The sequence below is a fragment of the Dermacentor silvarum genome, chromosome 3, assembly GCF_013339745.2.
Source record: "Dermacentor silvarum isolate Dsil-2018 chromosome 3, BIME_Dsil_1.4, whole genome shotgun sequence".
NCBI lineage: Eukaryota > Metazoa > Arthropoda > Arachnida > Ixodida > Ixodidae > Dermacentor > Dermacentor silvarum.
Window position 1 is genome coordinate 64,843,634 of NC_051156.1, and position 22,720 is coordinate 64,866,353.

The 22,720-nt window shown below is 44.6% G+C and overlaps 1 protein-coding gene across 1 annotated transcript in view; it reads left to right on the forward strand.

Annotated features, from left to right (window-relative positions):
- LOC119444441 (trafficking protein particle complex subunit 11-like) overlaps nt 1-22,029 on the forward strand; it is a 141,415-nt gene extending 119,386 nt beyond the window's left edge. Inside the window, exons 23-27 of the mRNA XM_049664594.1 lie at nt 179-230; nt 4,726-4,831; nt 5,239-5,455; nt 14,280-14,456; nt 21,873-22,029. Coding sequence (XP_049520551.1) covers nt 179-230; nt 4,726-4,831; nt 5,239-5,455; nt 14,280-14,456; nt 21,873-21,920 — 600 coding nt within the window. The 3' untranslated portion in view covers nt 21,921-22,029. The remainder of the gene's footprint in view (nt 1-178; nt 231-4,725; nt 4,832-5,238; nt 5,456-14,279; nt 14,457-21,872) is intronic.
- Nucleotides 22,030-22,720: the final 691 nt, after the last annotated feature.

Consider the following 22,720-nt stretch of genomic DNA (forward strand, 5'->3'; position numbering starts at 1 on the left):
CTCAGCATGAAGCTGTATGGAGCTTGGGGAGTTGGGCCAAGTGTCGTGGCAATGCCAGATTGGTGCAGATTTTCCACAGAGTGTGTCATTCACCAGAGTTATGCAGCATCACTGCTTTGGTGCCAGCCTGCTGCCTTGTCATGTCAGTGGCAAAAGAGATTGTGAACTTGTCTTGCAGAATCCTCACGTGAGCACGGTGGACAAGGAGTTCCAGTCGCTCGTTCAAGGAGGTGCGTGCTCTTGACAGGTGCATGGCCAAAGGTCGAGACTGCCATGTTGTGGCCATTACTGCTGCAGCGCTGTGCAGCTGTGGTGTACCATTGTAAAGTACAAGCACATGGCTTTTATTTGCAGCTGTAATGTGCAGATATTCAATATTTTCAATATTTTGGAATACTTAACGGAATATTAAGCAATTCAATATTTGCTTCGGCTCGAATTTCAGAATCCGAAGTTCTCAAAGTGTTCACGGACAAACGAATATAAATAAAAATGGCATATAATTGACAGTTTTGGTTTCGGTGAGCTAGTTTCATTGCCTTAACGTGGCTCATAGGCAAGACAAGCCAAAGACAGAAATTCGTTTACAATTGCTGACTCAACTTTTGCACCTGCTCGATTGTTAGAATATTGATCTCGTGGCGCCACCACCTTCTTTCTTGAACCAGTGCCTAACAGCGACCAAAGTTCCGGATGCAGAAAGTTGTACGGCTAAGTTTTTTTTAACATCGTACATGCGCACAATGTCGTTAAAAATGCCGGCTGTGAAGAAAGTTCGCGCCATTTAATTTGTCCCCCATACTCACACTTTTGCTGGCGAAATGGTTTCTTGGCCTCGTGAGAGTGGTGTGGCCCATACAGCTGCTGAGAATAAATATGTGTTGACTCGGTAGAAAACTGTAATCTTGGTCGCTAACACTCGGCAAAGCAGTTCTGGTTAAGCCTAACAGCCGAGGCATGCGTGGCGGTGGGCAACAAACTGTTGTGGCAAGTTTGGCACTCATCTTTGATAGGGCCTGAGATCATGCGTACAGGCTAGACTGAGAAACGACGACCATGCCTAGCAAGTTCGTCTGCATGCTTACTTAACGGAATTGGTTAATCTTGTGTGTAGGTGGAAAGCACCAAGGATTTAGCGTAACACAGCTTAAACTGCCGGTGTTGGCATTAAGGTCGCACTTTTTAAGGTTGTGCCATCACCTACATCGTGATGGGCGAGAACAAAATGCTGCCACGTCCTCCACCATCACGATACTTCAAGTATACTGTAGAACAACACTGAGCAAATGCCTGTAAATGAATATTTTGTGGTATTGTAGGTTGCAAAAAAGTATTCAACTTGCATTATTGCATGAAAATATCTAAATAACAGTACTTTGAAACTATTCCAGGGGTGAAACTGTTTCATTCTTCGCAAGTAAAAAACTGTCTTTTTTTTTTAGATTTGTTGACATGTGACTCTTGTGTCAAGCTTTTATGCAAATGCCACTATTCTAATTATTTGCTTTGACTTTGTTTCCAGAAAATCGATATTTGCAGAAGCTTACCATCTTGCAATGGGGACAGAATGCATAAACACCTTTGTAGTTAGAAACAAGTAGACGTTAAAGAAACTAGCTGTTCAGAGCTAAACAAGTTAAAACTGGCGGCTCTTTATTGTGGCATCTCTAATATACCTAGGTTTTTCTTTATGACATTGGGTCTCCTCAATTATACCATCGTAGTTGCGAGAATGAAACGCGAGGACAGCGTTTATCCGTTCAAAGGCCGTGCTCATTACCATGGTTTTATCACCTTGCCTCTATTATCTTTAAAGCTTGAGACCTTGGGCAGGGTAACCATGTCTTGCTATGTTTTATACTAAGGTCCCTAGATAAAAAGTTTCAAGGCAGCAGAATTCTTTTATCTAACCACTGTCCTCCTCATCCGCGCGTTCTCATGACGCTATGCTTTTGTGTGATTGTCTTAGTGCAGTCATGTGGCATTTCCATTTGACCACACTGACGGCTAGCACCCCCAAAAAGTTTGTGTTTTATCGTAGCATGGTTTACGCCAACACGTGCATGGACAAGGATTTAATGCACGGAATAGTTTCAAAATGAGTGTTGATAATAAATGTAGTACAACACAAGCTGGAAGCTATTTGCTTTTGCAGGTGTATTGAAAGGTTTCAAACCTTTTGGATGTGCTGGTGGCGCTTCATTTAGTAGGGGGATGGCACTGCCTTGAAACTTATCTAGGCACATTATTTTATGCTAATGAACAGCGTCCTTGGGGTCACAACTGCGTAACTAAAGGATAAATACTTAGAATTCAATCAATAACAACTGTAGGCATCACAGATATGACAAACAGTTGTCCACTAGAATGCAAGGCACGTGTGGTCCATAGGTTCCACATTGACCTGGTAAGATGGTGCGAAGAATGCGAGTAATGCATGCATTGTGTTGTGACAAGTCATTATGCGAGAGAAAGTGTTATCTTTCTTCAGTTTTTTTTTTTTTTCAAATCTTGTGCCCTTGAGGCTTTTTCCGGGAATGCCTGTTCCCTTTACTAAATTGAGTTGTGATAAAATTTTATGGCCAAACTTATTACTGTACCTACTACGGTTATAGATAACTTTACAATAGCAGAAATAACCTTACTCTTTGTAATGTTGGGAGTGTGCGAACTTCTGATTTTTGAATCTGGATTGAGTACTAACCAACAAAATAATTCTATGAAACTTCTAAGTTTTAAAAGTGTGAATTGTGGTTAATCTGAACTGCTGTATACATCCACACCTGTTACAACAGATCCACATGCAACGTACTTTCAGATATAACGGACTATCTGTCTCACTTAGTTTGGTTTCCCTATATTACCAATGCAACCTGTTCCGCTTTTAATGGACCCGGATATAACGGACTATCAGCTACAACAGACAAATTATGTCTAGGTGGTGCAAATACAACATACTTTGCTGCGACAGTACGTGTGTGCAGTAGTGCATTTCATGCAACTACTTCGGGCCGCATGAGGAATTTTGCGATGATGCAATTTTACTTAAGGAACGAATACACCAGTGGTAAGCTTTCCGCAATGGCGTCTCACTCAACGCCCTGCCGGCAAAGAATTATCATGTTGACCACACAAGCCGTATCGGCACCATTTCTGCAAGAGGCATGCAAATGCATGTCATGCGCTTCAGTTCCAACTCATTAAAAAATTGATCAAAGATAGAGAGAAAGCATAAAAAGCAAGTGAAAAGACACTTGTTTTCTCAAAAGTGCCACTTCACCGTCTAAGAAGGCATCCAACAGCTGGCTAACATGAATTAAGTCATTCTTCTTGATAAAGTGCGCAATTTCTTTTGCTATTGAGTCTTGTGTTATTGTGTTCTGTTCAGCTCTACCTGGCACATGCAGTTGTAACAGCGTGTAGCCAAGTGTGAGTCACTGGTGAATTGCATTTACTTTGGACATTGAAGATTGGAGACTGCCTAAAGAAGAGTATCAATGAACATCAGATAAATATTCATGCAGCTACAGTGAGAATTACTGACAGATGTGCCCATTGTTATGACAGGATTCGTATAAACTTAGCAATTTTTTTTTTGCGTAATAACACTCGCTCGTGACATTGACACAAGCCACTAAAGAGACACACTAAGTCAGTTTAAACTGATAAAGTATACTTTCCTCACTATTTTTGTTGATTATAAGTTCATTACAGGTTTACAAGTATGGCTTTTTGGGCTAGTTGGTTATATACATCAGAGGTGGTCATAGCGATAGAAGACATAGACGAGAACGAGAGAACAGGACGAGCGCTCGTCCTGTTCTCTCGTTCTTGTCCGTGTCTTCTAGCGCTATGACCACCTCTGATTCATTACAGGTTGTTTACAAGAGGAAATGAAGGCCAAACATAATTTTTTTTTTTGCTCCTAAGCATCATTGCCTGTACAACAGTGGGACGTCCTAAATATCAAACTATTTATTTTTTCGTACTTGGGCAATTGTGGGGATGTAATAGTTTTTGAATCTTGCCCAATTCAGTCTTTTCACTGTATAAGAGTACAAAGTTGTCCATCTTTACCAACAAAAAAAAGTAGCATGACCCAAGCAGGCATTGTAAAAATCTGTGATGTCAAGGTGAGGTGGCGCAGAAAGTTAAAGTAGTGTTGCCAGCCATACTTTGCTCTTGTGTCCTTTGTGGCTTACCAAGCATCATTTCCCATTACAAGTGGCTGTTTTGGTATCGTTATAGGGTAATATACTAATACGGGTCAACTTATTCTGGCCTTTAGAGTCTTTATAGGGACACTATAACACTCTGCACTAGAAGATCAGTGGCTATTAGCTGTAGGTGATTAAAGTAAAATTTTAGTCTGTTGTGCATCCAGCAGCCTTGCCTGATCCCCAACCTGACCTCACTTATGAGCTCCTTACATGCTATCTCCTCTTCTCAATAATGTACTGGGATAAAATGAAGACAAGCTAACCAAACCTAAGATATTGCCGAGTTATGCTTCATTCTGTTAAACACCTCTTATGTGTGGTGCACAAACAAAACGAACCCAGCACAGAGACAGACATAAAACATGTTGACAGCTGTTTCAGTATTTGCATTGCGTTAAATGAAAAAAAAAGAGATTTTTATATCGTTGACATTCTGCAATGTTTGTGTAGAAGTGTGGTATTGTTGCTGCCTGGCACCTGACAGTGCTGTTCCTGTGTGTTGCAGTGAAGCTGAACAATGGTGAGGTGGCACGGGACCTATTGTGCCTGGTGGCTCCCAACCCTGCGGATGCACTCACTTGCCTTGGACAGTACACCCTGCAGTGGAAGAGGTGGGCTGCTCAATTAACACTCTCATGATCAGTTGTCACTCTCATCAACGTGAGATGGGCGGGCGAGTACTATGGGGAAGCTGCTGCGGCGGGCTGCCACTATTCTTGATCATGCGTGCCTCGCGCCTTTACTTGTTTACATGGGATCTAGCAGACAGAAAGTGTCTCATACGGTTGCAGTTTGGCAATGTAGTGAAAGTTGCTGCCGAAAGATTGTAGTCTCCGGGAACGTATGAATCTGTAAAAAGAAGCGTAACTGTATTGGGTCATTTTTTGTGTTCTCAGTCGCGAACGTTGGCTCCAAGAAATCGTACTTAACAGGGTCATATCGATGAAGTTCTACTGTATAGGGACCCACAGATCAGAGGAGGACTCTCGTGGCATTTCCCGGCGGCTTGTCCTTACAGGGAAGGTGCTCCCGCCATGGCAACCCACACGGTATCACTCCCAGCAGTGCCAGTGCAGGCATGCCCACTCCTGCTGGAGCTGGTGGCGCCTGCGCATGGCCGGGTGCGGACCCCGCTGATGGTCAGCTACTTGCTGCATAACCGCACCCTGCTCGTGCAGGACGTCGAGCTGGTTATGGATTCCAGTGACGCCTTCATGTACTCCGGCAACAAACTGGTGAGAATGGGGTTGTGTGGCGATCTGGTTTGATTGGTTGATTGCTTGCTGGAGGTTTAAGCGAGATCAGGTAGTTGCAGTAGTTCATTTAAACGGACTGTTGCTGGTCAAGTTAGTGTGGTTTACTGTACATTCTTTTTAATGGCGATAAAACAGACATCACACGTGTCTGTTTTCGTGTTTGTCACATTCTCTGTGTTGTGTCTGTTTTCTCACCGTTAAAAAAAAAAAACGCACTGCAGCGTAACGTAAGATGTTATAACATAAGGGGGGACGCGGCTTTCGCATCGCGAAAAATGGCAAAAAAATTGATTTTTTGAAAATCACATTTTCAGTTTCTGTAACTCTTATTCTATCTGATTCCGAAATATCATCACTGAAAACCAAGTAGAAGTGCTCTAAAAAAATTGTTGTATCAGCCAAGGTGCCGAAAAATTCCGCGGAAATCGCGAAAAAACGGCGTTTTTCAAGCCACGATATCTTCGGAACGGCGCAACCGAGCGCCGCCATCTTGGTCTCGTTGGAAAGCGCAATTCTCCGTCTTCAAATCTGCCGCTTCAGCTATCTCCTCCATACAGAAACAAGCACACAAAAAGCAAATGATTGAAGGTCGTGCCGGAGCCACCGATTGGCCGCGCCCGCCACGTGACTCCAGCGAGGTTCGCCATTGGTTCGGTGCTCGCTCCGTGATGGCGTCGTCTGCTCCGCTTGTTGCGGTGTCCTCGCGAGCTCCGGACAGTTTCCGTAATTTCGACGAGTGTTAAAGCGGGCGATACGTGGCCATAGCAGTAGCGTGGCCGATCCCGCTTTTTGTGGACGTCTCAGACCCGCGGCTAAGCATTCCGAGCATCGGTGACGCGGACTTCGCGACCGAGCTTCGGGCACGGAATGCTTGGACACGCGGCTAAGCCTCTCGCGCGTAGGCGTCTCCGACTCTGCGATGAAGCACATCGCGCGCGGACTTCTCGGATCCTTGCCTAAGCATTTCGTGCGTTGGCGCCTCCGACTGCGCGACTAAGCAAATTGAGCGTCGACTTCTCGAGCCCGCGGCTACGCATTTCCCGCGTCGGCACATCGCTCAACAAGTGTCGACTCCTCGAACTCGCGGCTACGCACTTCGTGCGTCGGCACCGCGAGCTCGACTCCTCGAGGCCGCGGCTAGGCATTTCGCGCGTCGGCACCTCGGACTGTGCGACTAAACTAATCGAGGATCGACTCCTCGAGCCCGCGGCTAGGCATTTCGCGCGTCGGCACATCGCTCATCGAGTGTCGACTCGGACCCGCGACTAGGCACTTAGCGCGTCGGCACCTTGAGCGTCGACTCCTCGAGCCCGCGGCTAGGCATTTCGCGTGTCGGCACATCGCTCATGGAGTGTCGACACCTCGAGCGTCTATTCCTCGGAACCGCGGCTAGGCATTTCGCGCGTCGGCACCTCGGACTGCGCGATTGAGCTTACCGAGCGTTTGGACCCGCGACCAGGCATTTCGCGCATCGGCACCTCGGACTGCGCGACTAAGCTCGTCGAGCGTCTATTCCGCGGACCCGCGACCAGGCATTTCACACATCGGCACCTCGGATCGACCCGCGACTTAGCACATCGCCCGCCGACTCTGTTATCGTAATGCCACGATATCTAGTAATAATACCTATCATACCACCCCTTCATAAAGAGAACCTCATCATGAGCTCTGTTCACTAGACCACTTGGGCTGGCACAGACACCTGGCTGTAGAAGTGAGGCATGATACAAAAAGTACAGGCTGGAAAGCACCTAGCAGCTGCATTGCTGCCTATCTATCAGTGGCTCTCCTAACCTCCATAGCCATTGTCAATGGAAGATGATTCAGAAGGCTGCTGAGAGCCTTCATTCAGTAACATGGTCGATTCTACCAAAAGAAAACAATGCCTCATTGACTGCACTATAGGCTGCTATCAATGAGGCAGTCTGCAGATACAACGCTAGAACTACTGTATATTTATGCCCACATAGTTCTGCACCTCACTTGGTTTGAAACCCAGGCACCATGCTCTTTGTAGAACAGCAGTAAAGAATGCCATACAAACATGAAAAAGGCAGAACGAAGGCTCAGCAGACCAGAGGCCACATGTCCAAGAAGCCCCATGTCACAAAACACATCAAAGATTACAACTTTGGTGCGTTTTAGAGAACTGAAGAGAAGGTGCAACTTTGAGAGCCGTTTTCTCAAAACTGTTTTTTCGCCTTTCTGCTCAGTTTCTGGAGCTGATTTCTTCGTTACCGTTTAGCCTATTTTGATTCTGTTTTTTTTTTTGTCACGTTCCTTGGACTACAGTGCAGGTCGAGACAGTCTCGCATTTTTATCTTGACATTTTATAAATTTATGGCGTGGCTATTCGTTCACCCCGAAAGTGTGCTTGGTGCGAAGGTAACTTGAAAAATGACTATCTAAAAAATTTATGTTGCGAAAAAAAAAAAGTAAGACTGTCACGACCTTCAGCACGCATTGAGCTATGCAGTCAATACTCAACGAGCCTTCCATCATGTTTTTTAAGCTCTCCAGGCCCTCCAGAAAGTTCAAGAGAGAAAAATGCTGCTCAATAAAATGTTCTCAAGGTATCACTCTGAAACTTTTGTGGAAGTATTAGGGAGACATTCTAAACATTTGTGCCAATTTTCATCAAAATCCATGAAGAAATCAGGAAGTTGATTTTCAAAGCCACGTCCCCCCATAAGTCGCTGTAGCCGCAAATGTCCGAAGTATAAGCAGTACCGCACTTTAACCAAAACAACAACTTTCAATGTCTGCAACGTGTACAAAACATGTAGACTGCACAGCTGGGCATATCTGACAATCAAAGAATGCGACTGGGAGATTTCTATCTTTTTAAGGTTGTGAACGTTGAAAGTTTAATGCCCGAGGACCAGCCATTACAGATAGCTTTTGCTTGAAGTGGACAATAAATAACATGGAAAACATGCCAAAGAGGAAAGTACAGTAGAATCTCCTTAATTCGAGCTCCAAGGGAGCCAAAAATTTATTCGAATGAAATGGAATTCTCAAGGGAGCCTCTTTAAATATAGCGTCTGATCAATTGTGACGTACAGTGTGCAAAGCCAAAACCCTCCTTGGATCGCATTAAAGAAGTCTTATCTTTCCTCCATCGGTGCACAATGACATCTGCCGAGAGAATCTCAGGTACCGTATAAAGTCCAAGTGAGTTAACAGCTGGGCTGTTTGCTGTGGGTACGAGGTAAAGCGTGCGAGGGTGAGCCGAGAAGGATGGTGGCTTGATGCACGCCGTCCTCCCACGTGCCCAGTGTTGGGGTCATGTGACCTAGTGCGCGCTGGGGGAGAGAGAGACAGATGAGCGCACATCTCCTCTACCGTGCCGACCTTGGCTGCACACGGCTGTCCGTGTGCGCATACACGGCCTATGTGTATGATCATCTTGGAGATACAGTCGATCGCGGATATATCAAACTCAGAATTCTGTATCGAAAATATCTCTGTATGTCTATATTGAATAATCATAGCATCTTCTTGGAAATCCCACTATGTGGTGCTGCACTACATGCACAGTTCAACTTCGATGTAACCGAGTCGGTAAAATCGGCAATTTGCATTGTTATATCGAAATTTCGTTATATTGAAATTTGACCTTTTATGGAAGTAAGTACAGTCACCGATAGATTTCTCTTACACAAAAGGAGCCGCAATATCTTCTAAACTATTAGGCATTTGTGAAAAGTTGCATTTTCGCCCGAGAGGCAAAGCAGCGGTTGCGATAGCAAATTAGTGGACAGCTATACAAAGTAAGGATACTAGTTGTATCGGCCGTATAAACTTGTAAACATAGGCATATTAACTAAATTAACAAGCATGGTGTCATGCGTGCCAAGCAAACATGAACACATCTCACTTGATGACCGCAGAAATTTGCGGTCAGAACGCCAAGCTAAGGAAGCGCGGAAGCAGCAGCGAGCGAATTGACCTTCGTGCTGCATCTGGCATTAATGCGAACTAAGCCACAAAAACACAAAGTAAGGCGGACTGTGTCCGTGACGCAGGTGCTTTCAAGATACAGGGGCCTGAGCAGCTGCGCGCGGCGCTGCCTCCACAGAAGTTTTCATTTATTGTCTCTATTTCTTCACGACGACAGTGAAATTTTGTTATATTTAAATTGTGTCTAAACACACTTCGTTATATTGAGGTTCTAAATATACATGGTGTTCTATTAACAAGCAGTTATAAAAAGTTGCATACTTGTTATATTGAGAATTTTGTTATATTGAAGTTTATTATATCGAGGTTAACTGTACGTCGAACTCCCCTTCACCAGGACATTTGATATATCGAACACTGCACTGTGCCTCTGCAAGTGTGCTTTTCCTAGCGGGTACGCGATCACTTTTTGCGCCGTAAGATGTATTCAGTGCTGACAAATTTGAAATGTCACTGTTTTGGCCAATGCTGTCAAACAAAACGTTGAATCTGAAGGGCAGTACCTGCTGTGGAGAAAAGACGAGCAGGGTTTGCTCTCTGCACATGTGGAGGGCTCATGCAAACTGCATTCATTTGTTATCGGCAAGAGCAGATCGCCACTCTGTTTCAAGAATGCAAAAGGCCTACTGGTCCGACACACTTTTCACAAGAAAGCATGGATAACACTCGAGCTTCTCACTGAGAGACTCTGGGCGCAAAATGCCGAACTGGAGATGTCTGCGCCGAGAGGTTTGATTTTTTCGTAGACCAGGGCTTTCCATGAACGGCATTTTAGTGTTCCGCAAGCAGCGGCCAAAACGAATCCGACCACAATGTCTCAACTTCTGCTTGAATGGGTTTTTACATTACAGTTGGGATTTAATGAGTCCACCAAATCCCGCATCTGCATTTAATTCGTAGAAAGACCATCGATGCAGCAGGGCACAAAACTCGCCCCACAGTGCATATTTCATTAGTGCTTGCAGGTTTATATGAGTGGAAATGGACTTAAGTATTCTCCAAGCTGAAAGCCATTTTTGAATCTAGCTGCATCTGTGTATTGTTGGCATTCACGATGCAGAGGCTGGACGGGAAAGGCCGAGAACCGTGAGGTGCAGGAGCACTGAGCGTGCCGCAAAGAAAGATGGGCAGGCGAGAAGAGATGACGACTAGTGACGAAGAGAGAGGACAGAGATGGTCTCGAAACCGAAACCTGACACAGTAATCTGCCTGGTGGACTGGTTGTCAACGTATGAGGATCGGCCATTTAAACGACATATTGTAATGTGGCATGGTGATTAGGCACATCAGAGGCGATTCGCAGTACACATGCACTGCTGGCAGCACGGTGCATATCAGATTTGTACTGGCTGCTTTGCTTTCGTGCTACGTCAATTTCTACTTCATCCTGAATAAAAATGCTCAACAAGCGCATATATGTTTGCGAGGTGCACTGTGGTTTAGTGAGGTGGGCTTTTAGGGTTAGTGTTGTGATCAGTATATCAAGGACAATTCCGTAGCGTGAGCGACTTCTGACATTTGTGCGCCAAAAAATAAACTTTTGTGCATTTGGCACAGCCTTGGAGGCACAACTCAGTTAATTCCCACTTTTCACTATCTCTGAAAGCTGCTCAAGACATGTGGAGGTTTCAGAAACGCGTCAGATAGTCATATTTTGTATTTCGAATTATCTATATATCGGGCTATTTCGCGATCCCCTTCGAGTTCAATATATCCGGGATCGACTGTGTTCTGTAGAGGATGCAAAGGCTAGTAGAGTTGAGACAGCTGGTTGCGTCACATGTGCTGCCTTCCTGCGTGCCTAGTATTGCTGGTCATGTAACCTCAAGTGTCAGACATGCATTGAAGCAAGAGGCAGGCCGGAGCATCGGTTCTCCGAGGCAGGCACTCTCATCATGCTAGCAGTCTTACAGAGTGTGGTCATTGAGTGAGATCTGTTCACATCTGCCTGCGCACGCATCACCACGCTTGTTAATTTATTCAGTAAGCGAATGTTTACAGCAATTTATACAGCCGATAAAACTTCGAACCTTACTTTGTGCAGTTGTCTAATGCTTTGTTATTGCTATCAGTTGTCAATGCATCATCTTTCGAGCAAAACTGCAACTTTCTTAAAGTGAAGCCTTCTTTGCAAACCCTCCCGGACTTTCCTGATCGTGGCTGCTGGATGCTGGTGCTGTCTTGCCGAACAGCTCACACCTAAAAAAAAGATTAATTGCATGTCCAATGGTGGGATCAAACCTCAGTTCCCCAGCATATCAGCCTGATGCTTTAACCATTAGGCCACAATCGCACATATACTTCTATCGGGCAAACACGAACTAGCGCTTTGAGATAATCGCCACATGTATCGCATTGCATGGCACGGGTATGCGAGGGCAGATGCATGCGCACCAGTGTTCTTTACATTACAGACTCGGGAATGAAGTGGGCAAATATAAAGCATGTGACAACCGCTTCATGAAAGCTGTGCTTCTCATGGATTTCAAGATGCGCATTGGATCTCCATAATTTATTTCTTCCGGCTCCTTTTAAGCTGTATTTGAAAAGTGGGGCACTCTGCTCGCTCCGGTTTAGTCTTGGCTCCCAGGCTCATCTTTCCTTGTCAGTTTTAAGGCACACAACATTACAGCAGCCAGTGACGAATCAAACCTTCGCCTTTTGCTCAAGTTTGTTCGAAAGATGGTCCATGGGACAGAGAAATTTGGTTCGCAATATTCGTGCTCAATTTTTTTTGTAGTCTGAATTCTCGGGAGTTTTTCTTTATTCAAGTACATAGGACTTTGCTGGGACCAACAGAGCAGTTCGAATTAACCATCAATTCAAAATAAAGAGATTTCAAATTATCACGATTTCACTGTATTTACGCACACAAACTGAAAAGCGGAAGAGTGACAATGTGCATGCGTACAGCGCGGTGTTCTGTGTGGAGCGCATACCACTAACAGGCTGCTAGAGCGGGACGTGGCCTTCAAGACTGGGCGATGCTGATGGCCCAATCTTAGATGGAGGCCATGCACGGGGGCTTGATAACCTAAGCAACTGCCGTGCATTACTAGCTTCTTCCATGCGTGGAGCCAATGTGCTGCCACAGAGCGCCTTATACCACATGAATTCTACAGTGAACTATTTTTTTTTTCTACTCCTTGTTCGTTCACTCCGCATGTCCTCCACATTCCCTCATCACTATCCCCCATGCCCTGCCCTTGGCCGCCAGCACTTCGTGATAAAAAGCACGCCCACTGCCTCACTTAAAGAGCACAGCGATTGTTGGCAAATTCCAGCTTAGTATGCTATGCACTGCATAATAAGCACAGAAAACGGAGCACTGATACCAATAAAGCAGCTTAACAATTAAGCTTGATACTCTGCACAGCGAAAGGTGGAAAGGCAACTAAAAAGGAAAGATAAAAGATAGTGAGAATAATAAGAAGGGCAACACAGGGCCTAGAGTGCCATTGTAAGAAAAGGAAAGGCTTTGGAATAATCTTGGTCACACGTAGGGTCCTTTAATCTGCACCCAGTGCTTGGTACTTGAGTCACTGATTATGAAGACCTGTGGGAGCCCTCGTTATGTTTCTTGGAAGGTGAAAAAAATGTATTTAGATTGGTGGGCGGAAGAAGGGCAGTACTGCTAACAAATGTAGTGTTCAACAGATGTAGTGTTTCCCAGAATGATGAAAAAGCCTTTGCATCATTAAGATTAACTGGCCATGGATGTACGAGTGCAGCACATTTATTTGTTCTTTCTGTTAACTCACATGCTTCAAAGAGCAGTTAAGAGAGGGGAGGTGAGGACAGAAGTTGCTCACAAGTTTCATGTGCTATGCAAGGCTAATCACTACCAATGTATTGGTAATATAGAAAGATGATGCACTGTTCTATGTCCTGTGTCCTAATCAGTACAGAAGAGAAGAATGGAACCACCTCTTCATGGCTGACTGTGGCTGACTGCACTCAGAGTGTAGTCAGCCGTAACAGTGGCTGACTGCACACTGATAGCTGAATGATCGTGAGCTTCTTCGCAACTGCCATTGTTTGGCACTTCCATCGCTTCATTGCTGCTCTTGTTGGTGCCGACACTGAGATTGAAGTTGGCGCCACTTCAAAATTCTGTATGATAAAAATCAAAGAAGTTGCCCAGGACTGTGTCGCTTTTTGACACGGGAGCAAACGCTGGAGACGTGTAACTCGCGTAACAAACTGCAAATACAGCCTCTACAATTTTGTGGCCTGGCTTAGCTTGTCCAGTGGTTTGTACCCAGTCGACAACTACTGGATCGATTAGGCTTCGCTAGTTTTGGCCGATGTCATGCCCAACGACCATGCCGGTGATGTATGTAAACAAAAACATTGCCCTTTCTGCTAGACTTGGTGTCTACAGCATGCGGTCATCCAGGTGAATTTCAATTATTGATAAACATGCTGTAAAGGGTCTAAAATTTAAGTTTCCCATAGATTAAGTCTGCAGGGTCAGTGGCTGTGCCATAAAGTTGTTTGAATAATCGAACTGTCTGAATTATCGGTTGGTGACGGCACTATTTAGGTGGGACAGTTGGCCAGTTACACCTGTCAATTGCACCTGTCGATGCTGCTTCAACTAAGTCCTTTGCATTACTGCCTCATTTTGAACTTGTAAATTGTAAAATGCTTGTACTTGATCAAAACAGAAAATTCGGCAAGTGGTATAGGTTGATCATATTTAGCCATAATGCAGAGAGACAGTGCATGAGAAGAATGAGACAGACACGATCATTGCACTCACAAGTGAAAATACTCGCAATGTGATGCAATTTATGTTCTCTCTGGACTTGTTTGTCCTTGCTTCCTGTGCACGCAGCTGCACTTCCGCATCCTCCCACGAGAGTGCCAAACCCTGACGTACAACCTGTACCCCCTGCTGCCGGGATACGTGCCCCTTCCCCGGATGCACCTGGTGCTGGGGCCGGGCACCGCAGCTGCCTCCACCCTCGACGGCCTCCTCAACGAGATGCTACCCTCGCACATCTTCATCATGGTGAGCTGCACTGCCTTGGCTGACCTCATAATCTTCCCGGTAGCTATCGCAGTGGAAACAAGGCCTTGTCTTACTGCTCCAAGAATTCCTCGACTTTCTTGTCTCACATACCACAATCCCTCACCATTTACCCAGGGTTGAGCTAAAGCTCGCCTACATGCATATGCATTGAAGTAGGTAAAGATGAGTGCCGCTTTTCTGAAAACTTATCCCTCTAGTGTTGGGCAGTGTTCCGCTGCTTAGGTGTGGCTGCTTTAAAATTCTCTTTTGCTGAACAAGCTATGGTAACGTTCAATCTCATTTTAAAGTCACACTGAACACAAAAATACCTTCGTTATGTCTGATGTTTGTTATAGGAATGTATTCCTTACATGCTGATATTGTTGAGAAAAATTTTGGTTTACATCGTTATATCCATGTTCTAAGGGATCATTTAATGCCAAACTTAAAAAAAAACATCAATATGCTACTGATATTGTAAAAAAGATGTGAATCGTCAAGTAACATATATTGCTGTAGAATTCTAGTCTTCTGCATTCTTGTATTTCAGCAATAACACTGTAGTATTTATATCTTTCTCTTTTTGTTTCTGATAATTTTAAAGATTCATGTTGCATGTATTATTGGTATATGAGCCACTACTATTAATGCGATTAGCATTCTTTGTCTACTTCAGCCATATTGAGCCTATGTATTTATCTATCTAGCCTCTTACGCCAATCCAGTGGTTCAAATTATCTACCGGCGTGGGTCACTAGTTACATGCTTGTGGTCATGATACCGTCATGGTTGTTCCATCGTCGCCATTCCAGCTTCATCATTTGATTTTTGTCGTGCCGTCTAACTTCAATATCCGACTCTCATCATGCCATCGTCATCGTATCGCGTTCGTTGATCCATCGACATCATTCCTTCTTCATCATTCTATCGTAATTCTGCTATGATCGTTCAATTATGATTATGCTGTCATTGTGAAGCCATCGTCGTCATTCCAGCTTCATCATACCGTCGTGTGATGCCGTGGTGGTCGTCCGTTCCATCGTCACCTTTCTAACTTCGACATCCAACTCAACATACCGTCGTCGTCACGTCGTCGTGTTATCATCGTCATCACATCAGTAACGTCATCCCGCTGTCTTCAGCCGTCCTCGTCATACTGCCTTCGTCAGCCCATCGACGTCATTCCTTCTTCATTCTATCGTAATCATGCTGTCATCTTTCAATCATGATTATGCCGCCGCTGTCAAGCCATCGTCATCAGGCAGTTGCTATTATACATCCATTGTCATACCGTGGCCGTCATGGACGTGCCATCATTCTCATTCCAGCCTTGTCACCCAGTTGTCATCTTACCGTTGTCATCATGCTGACACGTATACATGCTTATCTTTTACCAGTGGCTGCTTTCCACCGGCTAACAAAAGTTAAACGTTATCGCTCTGCGCAGGACGTGCCTGCATTGGAAGCTTCTCGAGCTTTATCGATGCTTCTATCCGTCGTCTGTGGTCACCAACGCTCATGTAATCTGATTGTATGAGCGACGCGAATTGCATAGAACTTTCTGGAAGACACGTGGGCACTAGGGATTAATCTGGAACCTTCGATGACTCCCGTATAAAAGCCAATGCGTTTCGCCGCTGATCAGATTTCGCCGATCGCCGACTGTGTTCGCCGCTATCGTTTTGCTTAGTGTAAATTTCTTTTATGGGCACAGGTTCGCCCAATAAAGAATAACTTTCATCATACACAGTTTTATGACTGTTCTCTTCACTGTCACTACTACGTGACAATACACTCGTCGTCAGCGCATTGTCCTCATGTCGTCGTCATGCTGTCATCGTTATGTTTGAATAACATAGAGTGCAGCTCTGCAGAGTCAAGACAGACGCACAACATAAATTGTCTGTTCATCGTGTTCACGCTTTGCAGCACTGTACTCAGTTCAAGAATCGTCATCTCATTGTCGTCATGCCATCGTCATCATACTGCCTTTGTCATTCATCGACGTCATTCCTTCTTCGTCTTTCCATCGTTGTCACTGTGTCAGTGTCATACAGTCATTGTCATGCTCATGGGCGACCTTGGTAAGCAACTGCCATAGCAAAGTTGGATGATGCTGGAGTAGTTGCATATAGCCAGAGCAACATAAGTGTCAGAATGACCACTACAGTTGTTAAATAAACTTGACCTTGCATTCCATCCCATTTGCATACCTTGCAGCACACGTCACCCATTGCTGGCTGAAAAACCATTGGCAAAAAGCATTGCCTGCCAAGCATAGTGAACCATCAGTGCTTGCATAACACATGACAGCACTCCTATCATTAGTGAAAGGACAAGTTTCTGTCCACCATACTTCATGCTACAGTGTGGTGAATGCCTTACTTTGCCTTTCATGCTTCTTCCTTGCTGGGTTCAACAGTTCTAGGCTTGTGCGAATATAAATGTCTTGGTTCGAGGCGAAGTTGAAGCAAATATTTTGTATAGTTGCGGGGTTTGCATAAACATAGGAGCCAGATATTGACAAGTCTTACCCCCGTATTCAGAAATGCACCTTAACTTGAAGCCCATGCTTGACTTGATTTGAATGACGCCTGTCGTGAACGCACCGAAGGAAACACAATGAGCTTCTTGGGCACGTTTACGCCAAGTGTCATTTATATCAAGTCAAGCATGGGCTTGAACTTAAGATGCATTTCTGAATAGGGGGTAAGAAAAGTTGGTTCTTTGCTTACAAAAATCGAAACAAGTTCATCTCTGGAGTCGGTTTGTTTTCAAAGTGCAGTTATTCAGATAGTTTCATGCAAAAATGCAAGTTCAACAATTACGTTTCACCCATCGTGCATCGTTGCGAGGTTGTGAAGTGCGATCTTGACTGTGCGACGCCAGCATTTTATGCTATGTTGCGCAAATTCATCTTGCTGCTTTCCATCTACTTGCAAGCTTAAGGTAGTCCTTTCTTCCAACACGTAGACAATTTTTTAAAACTTAACAGTAAAATTGGGGTGCGGATTACACTCAAACCTCGTTATAATGAACTAAAAGGGAGTCCAAATTGGGGCTTCGTTATATCCGTTTTTTTGTTATATCCATTACCAATTACTGCAATATATGCCCAATGGGGTGCACAGTTGCAAACATGGAAATAAGGAGACGGCATTGTGGCCCTCGGAACCGCTACGCAGCCACGCATGCGATGAAATTTGAATAAAACAAGAAATGAATTTTCGGCGTGTGCAACATGCGCCTTCTTCACTTGACACGACAGCCTAAATATAGATAGCTGTCTTCTGTTCCATTGCGGTGGTCTTTCGTGTCCACTTTCCTCTTGGCTCATTGCGGTCGAGCAGCACGTGGCACACAACATAGCGCTCCGTTGTGTGATCGAGGAGGCAGGCGAACTTGGCTCGAACGGTTAGTGGCCTCCGAGATTGCACGAGTAACAATGTGATCACGGAGGCCACGCCCAGTTGCCAGCCCGTGCAACGTGCCGCAGGGAGAAGTGAATGCACTGCCTGAGTGTGACCAGGGCATGGCCTGAGTGTGCACGACCTGAGTATGGCCTAAGTGTGATCTTGGAGGCCAGGTCCAGCTTTGGCGTGCCGTAGAGAAAGATAGGAGTGAATGCACTAATCTATCGCACCGTTGCGCTAAGCTGCGCAGCATGGCGCGACTTGTGCAGGCTTGCACGTGACCCCCGAGATTGCGCCGGGGAGATCTCGGAGACGCCGCTCAGCTGCACCGTGCAGTAAAAGTGAATGCAGTAATTTTTCGCGCTGCCGTGCAGCATGGCGCGGCTTGCGCAGACAGGCACACACAACAGAGAGAAAAGTCAGTGGAGAAGTGTGATAGTGAGCTGCAGCTTGTGCGCAGGTGCAGAGCTACGTGTGGCGGTAAGATAGACCAGTGTTGCTTGACGGTGTATTTGACGCAGGGACCAACTGCCGCAGCGGACGATTGCCGAACCCTGCTTAAAGTGACGTATTCGGCGCGCAACGGTTGGATGTTTGTTGGTTTCGGAGACGAATCTACTTGGTTATATCCATTGGAAGGAGAATTTCTTTTACTTCGTGATATCCATTATTTCGTTATAAATAAACGAGATATAATTATGTTCGAATGTATATGCGAAATTTGACTTGAGGTGTGGCTTAATGGCAGTGCGAACCGTGCTGCTGTGAAACCACCTTTAGGGCAACGTTCTGCACATCAGCATCACTGAAGAAGTGGAAACGGAGCAGCTGGCCGAAAGTATGAAAATATGCATCCGCCAATCTAGATGAGTTTTTCAAGGATTTGGGCATTGTATGCAGTTATTTCTGCAGGTAATATGCGTGAATGTTTTCTTTCCGGGGTGTTGTAATTGGCGGTGCGGCTTATACGCGAAAAAGATACGTATATTCATTCATTTTGCATACCTAGAATACTGAAATTTGAGCTGAAGCAAATATTGAATAGTACAATAATCGATCAAATATTCGAAAATATATTTCACAAGCCTAAACAATTATTTTCCGACATCATTCATTAGTTTTATCATCTTATTGTAATCTATCTCCTCTATCCCTGTCCTTGCTTCTTTTCTTTCAATAAGCAGTAGCAGGTCAGGTATTTGTAGGTCAGGAGTTTGTTAGGAGGAAGGACAGGAAGGATCACATTGCAGCATCCTGGCTGCAGATTTAATTCCGCCATGACCATGACGGAATGAGTTTACCATTCTTTTTAGTTAAAGAAAACTAATAGTGGGGCAAATGGGTGCATACATTCACCTTGAGAAAGCAGTGCAAACAGAGATAAGGATGAAAAGGAACAAGTGACGGGACACGCACTGAACTTAAAACGTGGGATTTTATTAAAGAGCAATGGATTTTATGCGCACATGCGAGGCATGTGAGCACTGAGAAACACGGCTGTAAGAAACAGTGGTGTGAAGCATCATGGTACAACACATACAGAACCACCAATGTAAAGACCAAAGTGAAAGACAAGCCACCACAACATTTTACGATGTTTTCAACCTTTAAGCTAGAGGAGTTTTGTCACAAGCATTAATCGGACAGTTTGGTTTTTTTGTAGTACATGAAGCTTCTGTGGGAAGGTTGATGGCATAAGCAAGACACAGATGGTACACATAAAGTGCATCCGTGTTCATTAAATACGGTATAGACCACTTATAACGTAACCGCTTATAGTGCAGGACCGGATATAATACGGTCTTTTCAGACTCCCCTTAATTTTCCCATAGCACTCTATGTATACGTGTATCCTTTATAGTGCAGCTGCGGGACACGAAATACCGGTTACAGTGCGGCTGCCTGGAAGTTCGGCAGTCAACCTAGACGGCAAACGCTCCCCTCAAGTTACAAATACCGTATTTACTCGAATCTAACGCGCACTTTTTTTCCGATAAAACAGATCCAAAAATTGCGTGCGTTAGAATCGAATACGACCCTAAATCTGCGTTACCATATAGCCGTCGGCATTTCAAGATTGCCGCCTCACATGCATGTCGAGCCTAGCTACCGTAGCTTTCTCCATGTGCTGCAGTATACGTGCTTAGGAAATAGTCTACCGTCTGTCTTCACGTTCTCTGCGTCTGCTCTATCAGCATGAAGTACCGAGTTCATCATGATGCCGCATTTAAAAGGAAAGTGATCATGTGTGCGGAGAGGGACGGAAATCGGGCCGCATCATGGGCATTCGGAGAATCTGAAACTTGCATTCGGGACTGAAGGAGAGGATTTTTGCCAGCAAAGCACTGCTGAACGGTTCCAGTGAACTGAAGCAGGACGTAATCTGCGACGATCCACTTCGGCGATACGATCACCTTGGCCCTATCTTGAAAGCAATCTGCGACGAGGAAAGTCTGCCGCACGCCATGTTTTCGCAGCTTATAGGTCGCGTTAAAGCGAGAGGCATGATAGCACGAAGGTTAATTCGCTCGCTGCGCTTCGTTACTCGAGCGTTTTGGCAGTACGTTTCCGCGGTCAATGAGGGAGATGTGTTCGTGTTTGCTTGTGTGTGCGTGACACCTTGCTTGTTAATTTATTTAGTAAGCGAATACGGAACCTAGAGCTCGGTGACAGTGATGGCAGAAATGCGCCTGGAGTGTCCATTATCGCAATAAAATAGTTGTTTTGGTTATAGTGCGCTACCGCTTATAGCGCAGATCTTCGCGACTCCGGCAACTTACGTTATAAGCGGTCTACACTGTATGTGGTTGATGTACAATATACAGCGGTTGGCTGAAATGGAAACATAGTTTTATATAATGGGCTAAAATGCACCGAGAATCCTCTATGCTGTGTGCCTCTTCTATCTTGGCAAATATTAAGTTGGGCGTGTGGATATTCTTCGCAGTCTGTTGGTTAATTAACTAAACTTGGTTAATGTCTTAAATTACTTGATTTAAGGTCGCTGTTACAAAGGCATCTTGTTGGGGCTCACCCTGGAAAGCCAAACCTGTTTACACAGTTACAATGACATCGCCATTTATATAGATATTCGTCAGTCATTGTGTTTTTGATTGTGCGTGTGTTTGAAGTGCTTTTCATTGAATACTACTATAGTCTCTTATGTAATTTCGACTGCATAAATAAGTCTCAACAGTTCTGAGTATGTGTGTCGCTAGATCTGAATGGCTTTTGAGCCACTCGTGACACTCACCATGGGTGACTTTTAAATACTATATTCAGAACTTCTTTTGTTGTTGTTGTGTTCTGGAAATAATTGAGTGGGAGAAACTAGAGGGTAAGTGAGCCTAATCTTACTGTACAGAAAATTTGAAATAGTAATTTTTGTCTTAAAAAAAGATGCCAGAAGGCTGTTTGAAGCCAAAAGGACACAGCTTAGACAAAGCCATGTTCTGCTTATTATTCCCATGCTGGTAGAAGCACTGTACCGGCTGCACGCATATACAATAGGCCTCATTTATTTGTCATTCTTGGCTGCCCAGGACTATTCAATGACTGTCCACTCATTGACTTAAAACAGCATCTGAAACAGTCTTGGGCAGTCTGGGATGACAAATCAAAAAGACCCATTAGCACCAGATTTCTTTCTAGTATATTTGTATGAAATTATGCTTTGAGCATCTCCAAGGCACATTTGCTGGTGTTTGCTACTATGGTGGTAAAGTTACAAAAAAAATTGCACAAGACAAACATTGCACGTACAAATAATCGCTCATTGGTGTGCACTCAAGTACTGTGTGCATGTCGTTATAGCCCACCCTTCTTTTCCTGGGGCGGGCAGGGGGGATTTTTAGGAGATAAATTGTGTCGCGTAAATACCTGTGCTGTAATTACTCCCCAGCTAACCTGTAGAGCAACATTGCTGTCTGGTTCCATTGCTGTCAAATTTACCCTGTGACTATTTGCACTCACTGCTTTTCTCGCTCTTTTTCTGCTATTGCAGCCCCAGGCCAAGACCTTAACACCCTGCGAAGCAATGGCTATGAGCTAGTAAAGACCAGAAGATACACTATAGCTTAATTCCAGAAGCTTTGTACATAATATAATGCGAAAAAAATAAAAATAAAGTTTCTTAGGGAAATAAATTGCTTTTGAAAGTTTTTGCTGCAGTTTTTTGTGTTTCATGCTTAAAGCTTTCAATACGAAGCATCCACAACTGCTGAATTGTAAATTATTTGTACCACGAGAACACCACCTATCCCTCATTGCATTGGGCCCTTCTGATAAAATAAATAAAAATTACTATCCATGCTAAAAACCAACTTTTCAAGCTCTTTATTACCCGGTATTATAACTCTGGAATTTCAGTATTCAAATATTCAAATACTGTGGCTCCGAACGCATGCCTCTTAGCAATAAAAAAAGATGGAATGGACGAACACACATTGAGAAATGCGAGATGCTGCGGTGCCAAGGATCTGCCTGAGAGTCGGAGGCTGAAGACTCCAGTTTGATATTTCAGAATTCTTTCTGTGAGCAGTATAACGTAAAATAGGACATAGACGCGGCTCCAGAGCAGTAGGCTGTCATCGTCCATGAAACCATTCTTAGTGACGAAGAGGAGGGGACTTGTGAAGCCAGTTCCAACTGCAGGTGGCAGGATGAGTGTGTGGGGCACCGACTACTTATAAAAGACATGGTGGCAGAGGTGCGAACAATCTAACTTCAAAGAAGAAGCGGTTTTCATATGCTCCAAGTGCGATGTTCATCTCTGCCCTCAAGAACTGCTTTTTCAATTTCCATCAGCCAGCAAGACTGAAATTAGAAGTTTTCTAAAGATTAAAAGCATTT